This window comes from Varanus komodoensis, unplaced genomic scaffold (genome assembly GCF_004798865.1).
Source record: "Varanus komodoensis strain SLA01 unplaced genomic scaffold, ASM479886v1 scaffold23, whole genome shotgun sequence".
Lineage (NCBI taxonomy): Eukaryota > Metazoa > Chordata > Lepidosauria > Squamata > Varanidae > Varanus > Varanus komodoensis.
In genome coordinates this window covers 17,959,290-17,972,850 of record NW_025335627.1, presented here as the reverse complement: position 1 = coordinate 17,972,850, position 13,561 = coordinate 17,959,290, and the positions used below count along the sequence as shown (strand labels likewise).

Below are 13,561 nucleotides of genomic sequence, written 5' to 3'. Positions count from 1 at the left end.
TTACAGAAAAGATATGAAATTATAAAATTGTTCTTCCTGACCTACCTCTACCTGTTGTAGATACTCTGTGGTGATCATTTTATTTTAATGGTTGCTGCTTTAAAAAAATGAACACAAGTTTTAAAATTTAAATATAACTACTTGTCTCAGACAAATTGGAGATGCATACTCCATGCCATTTAATGGTATGGTAATTCCATCTACTGAATACATTGCTGTGTTCCTTTTTAAGAGAATTACAGTCTGTTATGATGCCTGTATTTTAGTAGTTCTGATTCTGAAAAATATATCATATGAAGCTGATTCTTCTATAATTCAACGTCATGTTGTAGATTGTTGCAATTCCTCAAGGGCACCACATCAGAATATAGTCATAACCAATTTATATGTATACTGCATTTCCCATAGTACATTGTGCTCAAAGCAGTTCATAAAAACAAATATATTAGCCATAAGTATAATACAACATTAACTCAATCAGAGTTCATTTAAAACATAACAGAAATTAAATAAGCAGAAGAAATATCAGTAGGTCAGCTAATAATATCCAGTACAAAACATATTAACATTTTGCTTACATGAAGCAATTCACTAAATTGTTAAGAGACTAACAATGAGATATGTTATCCTTATCAAACTCAAACAGCATTTGGAAGAACTGAATTGTTAGTTACTTGGCAACAAAATTCTGTGCCTGCTCACTCAATAGTGAACTCTGCTGTATTCTGTCAGGTTCAGTGTGTGTGTATATATGATTGCAGCCTAAGTCAGTATAGTTCAGTTAGAACTATATTCTTGATGTATCATACGAAAATGCATTTTAAAAGACATACTAACTCTTTACCTAGTTTTTGTTGTTGTCCTGTATAGCTTTAAACCATACATTCGGTGATCATTTCCTTGATATTATGGACATGCAGTAGCCTATTTAAAAGTATTTCTGTTAATCCTTAGGGAGGAGAACACTGTTACTATCACGGGAACACCAGAGGTATCAAGAACTCCAAAGCTGCACTTTCCACATGCAATGGGCTGCAGTATGTATTGATATTATTGATCAGTATTTTACTCATTGCTGGTTTATCTTGCTAGTTTATGTTGTTGCTATGGCTGAGAATCTTGAGTCCAGGTGAGCAAGAGTAATCCCATCCATCTCTCTTAGGAAAACTAAGATACACTGTAGGATCTTTTAAGATGTTGATGCTACTGAATGATTAATATTAATTTATCTCATCTTTGGAAATAATTGGAATAATTTGAAACCTGTGTTTCCATCCCACCCTTGAGTATAAGTTCTTGGAAGTTAATCTGAGTCAGTTTAGACACATTTGCTGATGAGAATTGGTAGGTTGAGAAGGCAGTGCTTAACCTTTTCTCTGCATTCTAGTTTCCTGTAAATGTTTTCTCTTGTGATGACTTAAAATTGATATTTCCCCCACCACACCCTCAAACCAGGCATGAGCCTGAGTCAAGGGAAAAGAACCTTGGTGGGAGGGTTTGTAATGGGAATAATTATTATAGGGATATGTAGTGACTGTACATTAAAAGCTTCTACCCTTTTTGGAGCCAGGTCAAAACCTTTTTATTTAAATGGCATTTTAAAGCAATAGATTTTAATGTACAGTCTCTCTTGTTCTGTTTTGTGATTCACTTTGTGTTAATTGCTGTTTATTATGTTATACATTATTACTGTTTTAATTCGTTTATTGAAAGTTGTTGTTTTAAATTGTTCTTTTAAAGTACTGTAAGCCGTCCTGAGATATTTATATAAAGGACGGCATATAAAAGCTTTTAATAAAAATAAATAAATAAATAATCTTGAAGACTTTTTGTTGTTCTCTGTTACTGAGCTTTAGAGTGAACATCCTTGTTTGGTAAGCAGTGGGGTTTTTTTGGCATCCAAGGTGGGAATTTTTAAAGTGTTCTCTGCAATATTGAATTGGAAACCATAGTTTCATAGAGTGCTTAACTCATTTTATAATACCATGGGAAACTGCCTTAGTAAATTAGACTGACTTTTGTGTATTTTATTATGTTGTGAGCCGCCCCGAGGCTACGGCAAGGGGCGGCATAGAAATGTTTTAATAAATAAATAAATAAATAAATAAATAAATAAATAAATAAATAAATAAATAAATAAATAAATAAATAAATAAATACTGGAGGGAAAGAGAAGAATGTGCAGTTGAACTCATTGTTTGTTTATGCTTTAGTCTAGGAGCAGTATGCTTTGTTCATGTGAAATTAGGACTGTATTTTATCTAGTGCTCTTCTTGATTCTTAGCAACATGTACCATTAAACATTTTGGCTATAGAACTTACTATTTAGGCCACTTATTCATTTTCTGACTATAATATTCCTTTGATTCTGGTTTTGGTTTGAAAATATTTGTTTCTGTCCTTCAAACGTATTTTTAAATGGAGTCATGTACAAAAACAGTATATATACTTATGAGCTCTGTGCCTGCTTTGAGCATGTCTTCAGGAAGTTTCCATAGCTGATAATGTTTTGGCAGGAACCACTCCCCCACTATTGGTACAGGATTTCTTGCCCATTCCTTCAGTTCTTTTTTGACTGCCATTGTGGTAGCTTCAGGAAATTCACCCATAATCAACACCTGAGTGAATTTTTTTCTCCTTACTACTCCTCCATCACTTTCTTATTAAACTCTGTTACCTTTTTCATTTTTATCCCCCCTTTATTTCCGGCCTTTCCCCTCTGGCTCTTCTAAGGCTACATGACACTGAAGGCACCTTTCAGAAAGTGTGTGTGGTATGGGAATTAACTCCCACCAACTGATAGGCACTCTCGCTGCCATTTTTGGTTTGGCGAGGATCATAGGTATTTATGGCTCAAAGGCACAGGTCAGACCACTTGAGAGTGGATCTTTGGAGTAAGGCCCTGTTGATAGTGGATATGGCAAAATTCATTATATGACAACGGTGACTTGTTATCTACCTCCTTAACAACTGGCACTATGTCCTCCTTCTGTAGCTTTAGTATCACATCGGTAGGATGTGATTTCAATGATATCAACAAAAATGACATCCTGGGCTTGAATGACACAGACAGCATTCTCGTTCTCCTCTGTTGGACTGTGTTTGATGTGTGGAATGGTAATAACTTATCATAACTTATCAAAGCTATTATGATACATGGGGATATCCTCAAGATTGAGAATATTACTGTGACATGAACTGACGCTCTAGCATCCATGGACTTGCTCGCATGCTTGGCTCAGTCCTGCAAAGCAAGCTGAGCCAAGAGGAAGTCTGTAAATACTTTCAGACATGCAGTTGTACAACTGGCAGTCTTTCCCATCAGGTGCAGCTGCCCAAAGAGCAGCTGCCATTCCTTGTGACCTACTTGCTTTTGTGCCCAGTGCAGCTGCTAGCAACAATGCCAAGCATAGAAAAGGGGCAGTGCAAACAGCTGTGCCAGGTACTATTCCCAACATTCTTTATCTGGTTCAGTCAGCAGTGATAACACTGGGCACAGAAGGGGCACTGCTTGAACAGCACATGGGACTCAGTTCGTGGTAAGTGCCCACAAATGCTGTCTGTGCTTGCCAGATTAGCTAGGATCCAGGAAGCTAAGCCCAGGGTTCCACCCCCAAATTGATTCTTCATACATCTCTAATTGTGGCACTTGATACCAGTGGGAATTCCATGCCAAATCTTCATTCCAGGAACAGGAATGCTTCTCTGCAGAATCAATATTCTGCTAGTCCCTGTGCTGACATCACAGCCAGCTGCATCTTTTCAATGACATCCACTTGACCAAGCCACGATCAGCTTGATTCTAGTACAACAGCCCTTGTCGCTGACCTCAGCTCTAGAGGTACCCAGTTTCTCCTCTCTCCAGCACCAATCATTCTCAGCCTCGTGCTTATCAGTGACCCCATCTTTATCTTCTCTGGAAGCAACTGTGGATATTCAGGATCCTTCATCACCATCTGAAGACATGTTCACTTTTGGAACCGATCCTCTGCATGACCAAACCCCTGGGCCTAGAAACACAACAGCCAATGGATGGGTTTTCAGTGCTGGTCTGTATGGATGTGTCCTTCCCTCCTGCAGATAGTATGGCAGTTGTGGAGCATCCTTTCTGTGATACCTACACCAAAGTGTCTGGAAATGTGTATAGAATCCAGAAGAAGTGGCATTTCTTTTTCTGCACCCTAGTTCAAATTTGAGCATTGTTGAGTTGACACAAGGGAGATCTTGTTACATCCACTTTGCTCCAGTGAACAGAGGGTTGCTGTCTAGACCTGATGGAAAGGTGCATCTACTCTTCTGCACATAATCTTTGGGTAACTAATTATCAGGCCACCATGGCCTGCTACCAACCTTTTCTATGGGACAATATAGGCTCCCTTTGTGATTGCCTCCCAGAAGACCAAAAATAGGTGGCTAGGGCAACTGCCAGATGGATGTGACTAAACCAATAACTCTTTTCTAGGGCTCATGAGTGGTTTTGACCTAATGCACCCTTTACAGACTTCCGAGAGTCTGCTTTTTGCCGAGAGTCTGCTTCTCAATTGAGACACTGGGATTTGACTCTCAAATTTGACAGTGGGCATAAAGGAATGGACCTTGATATGGGTCTGTGTTGACTATTCTCTGTAACTAGTCCTCTTGCTTATGCCCCCATCTGAAGCTGTTGTTTGTCTCTGTTTCTTCCCACATGGAAAACAGTGCCAGATTCTTGGGTCTTAGCCATTGTTGAATAGGGGTAAAGGATCAAGTTCAATATCCTCCCACTATTCAGCATCATAAATGCTAAATCATCTAAAGCCTTGATTGTGGAGGTAGACTCACTGCCTTTGAAGAATGCTATAGAATCTGTTCCTTCTCAACTGCACAAGGTTTTTTTTATTTTTATACTCTAGAGTACTGAAACAGGATGGATAGCTTGACTGATCCTGATAGCTTTGACTCATCCTGCATCTCCAGGATGTTTGTTCTTTCAGCATACCATAGTAATTCGGTATGGTCCCACTACAGAATATTCTACACTTGCTGCACAAAGGTGATAAGTTTTCTTCCATAGATTTGAAAGATGCTTATCTTCATATCTTGATAGAGGAGTCATACAGGCATTATCAGTGTTTCCAAATAGGAAATGACACTTTCCATCTTTCAGTCCTCCTATGTACAGCCCTTGGATTTTCACAAAATGTACGGCCACAGTTCATACCCACATACACCTACAAGGAGTTCAGCTTTAACATTATTTAGGCAACTGACTGATTGTTGCTCCTTCTAAGGAGTTCGTATTCCATTCCATTGATGCTACCTAGACTTTATTAGGACTTTGTATAATTAAGAAAAATATCTTCTGTCTCTTTCTTGGACAATCCTGCACACTGCAGCCTGCTTTCATTGCATGACTACAAGAACTTTTTCACTGGAATCCAGGGTGTTTGCTCTGATCAGCCTCACCAACAAGTTGGGCAAGAAACCTTTTATCACAGTACTCCAAGTTCATCAGGTCCTAAGTTGCATGGCAGCCACAGTTGCAGTTTGCCCACTAGTTAGGCTGCTGATGCAAGCACTGCTACTCTGATTTGTATATTCCTGGCATCAGTTGGACAACACTTGACTTGCCTACCTTCTGGTCCTAAGGTTCTTCATTGCGGCCTCTGTGCATCACACATATGGGTGCTGCGCCTGTGCAGTGCCTGTAGCTGGGAAGATTCAAAAGCTTAACGGTTTTGGTGGGAACTCTGCATCCCAGAGTACCCGCCATTTCCCCAGTCTTCTTGCAACCACAGTTCGCTGTGCCTTGAGTCTTTCGTCTCTTGCTGTAGATATATTTGCTGTTGTTTTAAGCATTTCTATTGTTCTCTCTTTCTCGTGTTAGATTCTCGTTAAGATCTCCCTTCCAAGTTACATTACCTTCCCTCCCCCATTTAGAAGTTCTTTCAAAATCCCCTTTTCCCTTCCCTCCCCCGAAAAAAATATATATACAAAAAAATAAACACTTCTATCGTTACTCTTTTCACTGTACTTTGCTAGCCTCTTTTCCCTCGATGGCTCAGCGTGCAGCTTTCCACAAGTGTTCCCAATGAGGGGCCAACATGTCCCCCACTGACCCACATGATCTGTGCCTTCTCTGTCTGGGAGAGGGCCACAGACTTGATAAGTTCGGCCATTGTCAGGCCTTTACTAAGCAGGCTTGCAAAAACCATGAAAACTGCCTGCATAAGTTACTCTGGGACCAGGCTCTGGCCGCCTCCAACCAATTTGCGGCCAGCCTCCTTTGCAGCCCTCTGCCTCAGCTGCGCCTCCGTCTCGCGATTGAGCGACTTTGCCAGAGGCCCAACACTTTTCTCTCTCCTCGCAAACAAAAGGAGAAAAGGAAGCATGGCCGCTCTGATAAGTCCTCAATCCATAAGAAGGCCAAAAAAGACAGGGCGGATAAGGCGGCCCGTAAATTGAAGAAGGCCAACCAGCTGCATCGTCAAGACTCGGGATCGTCCGCTCTTTCGGTCCTGACCGCGGCATCGATGCTGACACTGACCAGCCCTAGCCTTCAGCTGCCCATGCAGGTGACCCTGCCAGGGTCCCCTCAGCAGATCGCTACCTTGGCCCTGTTGTCACTGGACCATCAGGAGGCAGCCTTACCGGGATTAATTTCTGATGGAGAAATCTGGGACTTCTCTCAGATGGCCCCTCCGACGGCACGCTCACCAAATCCGCAGCCTTTGCCTGCAGGTGAGCCAGCTGCAGCGTGCATCCGGTCGGCCTTCTGGAGACTGGGTGCAGATGCCCTATGGAGTCTCCCATCAGAAGCCTCGGGATGACTACCCACCCTACAGGTACTACCCATCCATGTGCCTGCACCGTTCCACCTCGTCTCCAATACCGAGAGAGGCTCCCTCGATGTCAGCAGCTGTTCAACCCTGGCACCCTTCCTCACCGGCAGACTCCTCTTCCAGTCCTCCATTCTAGTATGACTCTGATTCGGAGGACTCAGATGCAGCATCAACTTCACTGGACGCGGTGATTACAATGCAAGGCCCTAGCTCGCCTGAGGAGTCATACTCTATGTTTGGGGAACTGATGGCTCGATTGGCTAGAGTCTGGAGATCGAAGCCCAGCACCGTTTCGATCTCAGTAACAACAACTTCTACATCATCGTGAAGAAGGAACAATCTTCTGCCATTGTTCTGGCTCTGACTACAATGCTGTGTCAGGCGATGACTGAATTCTGGCAGTTCCTCAACCAGCCGCAACAGACTTCACAGTGATATGAGTCAATGTACAGGGTACGGGAACAAGTTATCCCATTCCTCCCGCGTCATCCCAAGCCCAACTCTATTGTTATGAAGTCGTCTGAGGGCCGGGAGACAAGGGAACACTCCACTCCTCTAGAGAAGGAAGGGCAAAAAGTTGACATGATGGCTCACTGTATCTACACCGCCGTGGGTCTCGGCCTCTGTATTTCCAACTATGAGGCGACACTGGCAAGATATCAATACTTCTTGATGCAGAAGTTGGAGAACATCATGGCGTTGCTTCCGGGGCAGCAAAGGCATCTGCCCTGCATGTTTACTTGAGAGGCGATGAAGGTGGCCATTCAACAACCTTCTGCGGCGAGGCATCATGTCGACTGCTACTCGAGGGCCCTTGTTGGTGCTGTAGCTCTCTGTCGCCATGCCTGGCTCAGGAGCTGCAACTTCCCACACGAGACCAAGAGAAGGATCGAGAACATGCCCTTTGAAGACTCTGGGCTGTTCAACATGAAGACGGACCACAAATTGAAGAATATCCATGAGGCTCATGTCACCACTTGGCGTATGGAAGTTCCTGCCCAGAGTCGACATAAGTGGTTCTGGTCTTGTCCTCAGTATCGGTATCAATCATACCCGCAATAATCCAGCTGGCAGCAGTTCCAGACCCATCAGCAGTGCAATCACAAACAACCAGCTCAGCGCTATCTACAGGGTCGTCGCCGCCCTGACTCCAATAAGCAGCAACATGGACGGGTCGAGTGAACCTATCCTCTGCTCCTAAACTTACCCTTCCCTCTTCCTTTTGGGGATTGTCTGCAGAATTGACTCCCCATTTGGGAGTCCATCACATCTGATCAGTGGGTTTTGTCCATTGTGGAGCTCAGATATAAAATCAAGTTTGATACTGTACCCCACAATAAAGAAAGGCAGGTTGCTTACCTGTAACTATCATTCTTTGAGTGGCCAACTGCATTCACACAAACCACCCACTGGCCCCACTTGGTGTCGGTGATTGGGTTTACTGAACCAGCTTGGGTATGCGATTGCATGTTTTTGCAAGTGCCTCATTGAGAGCTCATTTAATTATGATATGAATGTGTAATGCTTGCAGCCTCCACTTGGGGGTGAATGGTTGGTCTTCAGTAGACTGGGGAAATGGCGGACACTCTGCCTTCTTATACTGTGGGTGGGGGAGGGGAGTAGAGTTCCCACCAAAACCGTTAAGCTTTTGAATCTTCCTAGCTACAGGCACTGCGCAGGCACAGCACCCATAGGTGTGAATGCACAGATGGCCACTCGAACGACAGTTACAGGTGAGCAAACTGCCTTTCTTAGCCTTCTCAAGGGAATACTTTTCAGTCTTCCTCGACTGAAGAACGACAGTTACAGGAAAGCAACCTGCCTTTCCTCTGTGGACTTCCTGACATTGTTCCTCCAGCATGCCCCTGTCGTGAGGTCGTAACTCACGTCTCCAATTAACTTACACAGCAGCCTGCCATAAAACTAAAGACTTTTATTGCTACTTTCTACAAGATTTACGATGCAACAGATAAGCTCTAGTGGAGAGCTCCTAGCAACACAGTTGCCTCCTCCTTTCTGAAGTATCTGAGAAGCCCATGTGGGAAAAGATTTTCCTGTGACGTCTTTCTGCTCGTGCGTGGGACAAACTTCTGTCCTGTCTTTTCAATTGGTCCAGCCGCAATTGATCTAGACACCTTAAACTCCTCCTAAGTTGGGCGTCTGCCAAATTCACTGTTATGTCGTCTTGTTCTCCTAAACTCTGCCCAGCAGCTTCAGAGTCAGGAGGCGGCGGGGGGGGGGGGGGCTTGTTCAGTCACCTCAGAGACAGGATGAGGAGAAGCTACTCATTCAGAATCCTCACAGTCAGGATGTGGGGAGGCTATTTGCTCAGAAGCCAAAGAGTCAGGGTGTGAGGGGGCTACTTGCTCAGCAGTCCCAGTCAGGCTGCAGGGGGCCCTTTTGGGCACTGGGCCCCAAGTATAAGTCCCCTTGTTCTAATGCCTGATTCTCATTGTGAATGTTTGACTCTTTCTCGTGAGTCGATGTCTCTGTTGAGCCATCAGGCATGACAGCCCCCTAGCTGCTAACTGGTGTTTGCCAGTTGTCCTGCTAGATCTTATTATGAGGGGCGTTCAGTGTATTCTCGGTATTGGGTTGATTTGCTATTGATGTGGGTAATTTAATTATTTCATTAGCTAATGACGCCATCTGAGGGTATACATGCAAAATTTCAAATAATTTGAAATTAGTTCTTTAGTAATCCTCAGTGAAAGATGACCATGATGACTGATGCAACAATGTTGAAGAAAATCGAGCACTGCACTGTGATTAAGTTCCTCACAAAACAAGGAAAAAGTCAAAAAATCATTCACAAAGAGATGGTAGCTGTTTACCAGGACTCTGCACCTTCATTATCTACTATTCAAAAGTGGTCAAGTGAATTTAAAAGGGGCAGAGAAAGCATTGAAGATGACCCTCGCTCGGGCGGGCTGGTTACTGCCACTACGAAAGAAAATGTGAAAAAAATTGAGAAACTTGTATTGGAAGATGCCCGAAAAAAAAAATGTTAGCAGAGATGACAAACCTATCCGTTGGTACCATATTTACTATTTTTCATGACCATCTTAACCTTTCAAAGGTCTGTGCAAGATGGGTGCCGCGAATGCTCATGGCACCACTGAAACAAGTGCCAGTCGAGTGCTGTAGGGAGTTTTTAGAGCTCCGTGGTGAAGATCTATCAAGTATTTTCGACCGGATTGTTACTAGAGATGAAACTTGGGTTCATCACTATGACCCTGAAAGTAAGCAGGAGTCCATGCAGTGGCATAAAAAAGGTGCTGACCCTCCGAAGAAATTCAAAGTCACTTCATCGGCCGGAAAAATCATGGTCACAGTGTTTTTGGGACTCAAAGGGAATTTTATTGATCAAGTACACGAAAAAGTTGAAACCATAAATGCAGCATCTTACGCAATCACTCTGCGTAATTTAAGAGAAGCAATTAAAGAAAAAGGCGGGGAAAACTGACCACAGGTGTGTTGCTTCTTCACGACAACATGCCTGTTCACACAGCGCGTGTTTCAAAGGCTGCTGTGTGAGACTGTGGTTTCGAAGAAATAAACCACCCACCCTATAGCCCGGACCTGGTCCCCAGTGACTACTACCTATTCCCGAATTTAAACAAAGATCTTCGTGGAAAGCGATTTTCTGACGATGAAGAGCTCAAGGAGGCAATTAACGCAATTTTTTTAGACAAGGAGGAAGGGTATTTTTTATAGGGAATTGAAAAGTCAATTTCTAGATGTAATAAGTGTATTGAAGTTATTGGGGATTACATTGAAAAATAAAAATGATTTCAATTTATTATTCTTTTTTCTTCATGCTGATACTGAGAATACATTGAACGCCCCTCATAAAAGACCATTTGCACCCATGGTGACAAACAACATGGACCTCCTATCCTGGAAGGTAGCCTTTCTAGAGGCAATTAAATACGTCCACCATTCCAGCAAGAGCTGCACCCTCAGAGTAGACTCTCTCTCCATAGCTTTTCATAGAGCAAAGGTAGTGTTAAAACTAGGCTCCTCATTTCTTCCTAAAGTAGTTTCAGAATTTCATGTTAAGCAACCTATTATATTGCAAGTCTGTTTTTGCTTCTTACTCAGTTGGACAGCTGCTGTACACAAATTGGATATCCACCAAGCACTAGCATTCTGTCAATCCAGGACTGAATCATTCTGCCACTCTCAGATTTTGTTTATTTGCTACAGTGGCAAAAAGAAAGAGCTTTTCTGTATTTTACCAGACATTGTTAGCCTGGGTAGCATTTATTAATTATTTATTTAAAGTTTTTCTTTAGCAGACACTTTCAGAATGGTGGACAAGCAATCCCCTTGACATGTCAGCTAGCTGGCTTGTAGCTTTTGGGAATGTTAAACACTCACTCCAGTAATAGCAGCTTCTTCTGCTCTCCACGTGGAAATTCTTCTACCAGACTTATGGTCTATCCTGTTTATATTTATGAAACGCTGCTGGTTCAGTCTGTGTGCTAGAGCAGATTTTTTCTTTGGAAGAGAGATTCTTTCTTTGATACTTTGGTAATTCTACTGACTTGCCTCTGGAAGGTAAGCTTGTTGATTGCCCCGTATGTGTCATGCACAGCGACCACAAAGAAGAAAATCACGTTGCTTCTCTGTAGCAGTTGTTCTTTGAGTGATCCTCTGTGCATACACACAATCCATCCCCTCTTTGGTGTCATTTGAACATTGCCACCATACAATATGGTGTTAGTTGTCTTTGACTCATGATAGGGTTGGCTGGTTCAGTCCTCCATCTTACCTGAGGCCACAATGCTGGTCTTGAGTGACTTGAGGGAATGGGCAAGAAACATTGTAATATGCCAGTACCAACAATGGGGGAAGAATTCCCACTTCTCAGCTATGCAAACTTCCTGAAGAGAGGCTGTGTGCAGGTGCAGAGCACTCGGATATTTCAGTCTGAACATTTATTGGTATTCCTACAAAGGTATACACTGTGTAATCTCATTGACCCATTTCTTTGAAATTTTAGAGCTCTTATGTCTTCTTTATATTTTAGTGGTATGTTTGAAGATAGTACGTACATATACTTGATAGAGCCTTTGGAGTTGATTCACAGTAAAGTAAGTTAATACCGACCTTTGCAGATCTTGTTTTGGTGTATTGCTGATGTATCTATATAGAGGATAATAACTATGTAGGCCAGAAGTATATTAAACAGATTGATGCATCTTATGTATTTATTTAGTAAAAATATTTACTATTTTGAGTATTTTTCTGCTGGAAATTTTTATACCATGTCTTTTGAATAATACATTTGTTTTCTAAAAAAGAACGAAAAAGCCTGTTACTGATACACAGCCCACATGTTGTGAACTTGAATGTTAAGTAAATTCATGCTGGGATTCTAAGTCAGTCATAGTGCTGACATGAGATTCAACAAGGCTAGTTTCGAGTCTTCTCAAGTTGGATCGTGGATCTCAAAGCCAAAGATACACTTTCTGTGGTTATTATACTTTGTAAGCCTATTGAAATGAGTGAAATTTTGGTAGCTCTCCAGCCCTAATTATGATGTACAGACCATAACCTAGTTTACCTGACTATTTTATTTGTATATTAGCATATTTGTATTGTATAACTGAGTTAAACTTAACAATTGTGGGTTCTCTTAAGCACAAGTAGCATGGCCTTCACTTTTCTTGGTGTGAAGCAGGTAAAGATTTCTGTTAAACACCATATTTTTCTGTGTATAAGATGATACTTTTTCTTAAAAATATTTACCTAAAAATGGAGGGGTGTCTTATACTCGGGGGAGAAACATGGGTGCGTTTGGGGGGGGAGGCGGGTGGGCTCGGGGGGGGAGGTGGCACATGCACACACAGCAGCTAGCTGCTCGCTCGCTCAGAGATCAGTATGAAAAGTGTGGGGCGTCCTAAACATGGGGGTGTCTTAAAGTCAGAAAAATATGGTAGTTGTCTCTGAGGAAAGCCTTAGGCACCCTAGTTTCTGAGAAGGTCTGGGAAATCAGAACAATGATTTCACACTGCTTTCAATATAGTATAAAATAATGCTTCTTGCATATGTGCCATAAATAATTTAGCTAAGAATAGTTCAGCTTAGAATAATGCTCATTTTCTTTAGATAATACAATCCTGTGCAATAAAATCTAAATGTTGTTTAATGAAGAAGATGGCTGACCAGTTTTGTGATAACACATGCAATTGAATGTAGAATGGAAATGTGATATAAACACTGCATCGGAAAAATGATGGAAGGCAGCTAAGTGAGAGCTCTGGAGAAACCAAGGGGCACATAGAAAGCCAGCAGAACAAAGAGCTTAGCAACAACATATGCATGAGGAAGAAGGCTTGGCAAGGCTAAAGGCTAACAAAGAAAATAGGATTGTGGTAGAGGAATAAAAAGCAGTTAAAGGAAGCATCAAGGATGAAAGAAACACTCTGTGTTGTTTGGAATGTGGGGGATCAGTAGGGGGTCTAAAGTGTGCCTCAAACCTGCTTTATGAGGACATTTACTGGTTGATTTGTCCTGTACTTCTGTTATACCATTTTCCTAACACTGTGTGTGTGTGTGAGTGAGTGAGGGGGGTGTTCTTCACCTGCATTTCTAGAAATGGTGCTGTTTGACAGAAAAATAACTGAATGTATGAGAGGAAAACTACTGGCTGTAACTAATGTAAAAGATTCTTGAGTTCTTAAGTTTTATAGAGTTCTTAGAAGGTATTTATGTACTTATTGCATTTGTAT

The 13,561-nt window shown here is 42.2% G+C and overlaps 1 protein-coding gene across 11 annotated transcripts in view; it reads left to right on the top strand.

Annotated features, from left to right (window-relative positions):
• Positions 1 to 13,561, top strand: part of ADAM23 (ADAM metallopeptidase domain 23) — a 193,302-nt gene that overhangs the window by 29,835 nt on the left and 149,906 nt on the right. For all 11 annotated transcript variants that reach the window (XR_006414921.1, XM_044432108.1, XM_044432104.1 and 8 more), the window contains exons 5-6: positions 955 to 1,037; positions 11,857 to 11,920. Coding sequence is in view for 10 of the 11 variants with exons in the window: in XM_044432108.1 (XP_044288043.1) it covers positions 955 to 1,037; positions 11,857 to 11,920 (147 nt within the window). In the remaining variant the exon portion in view is untranslated. The remainder of the gene's footprint in view (positions 1 to 954; positions 1,038 to 11,856; positions 11,921 to 13,561) is intronic.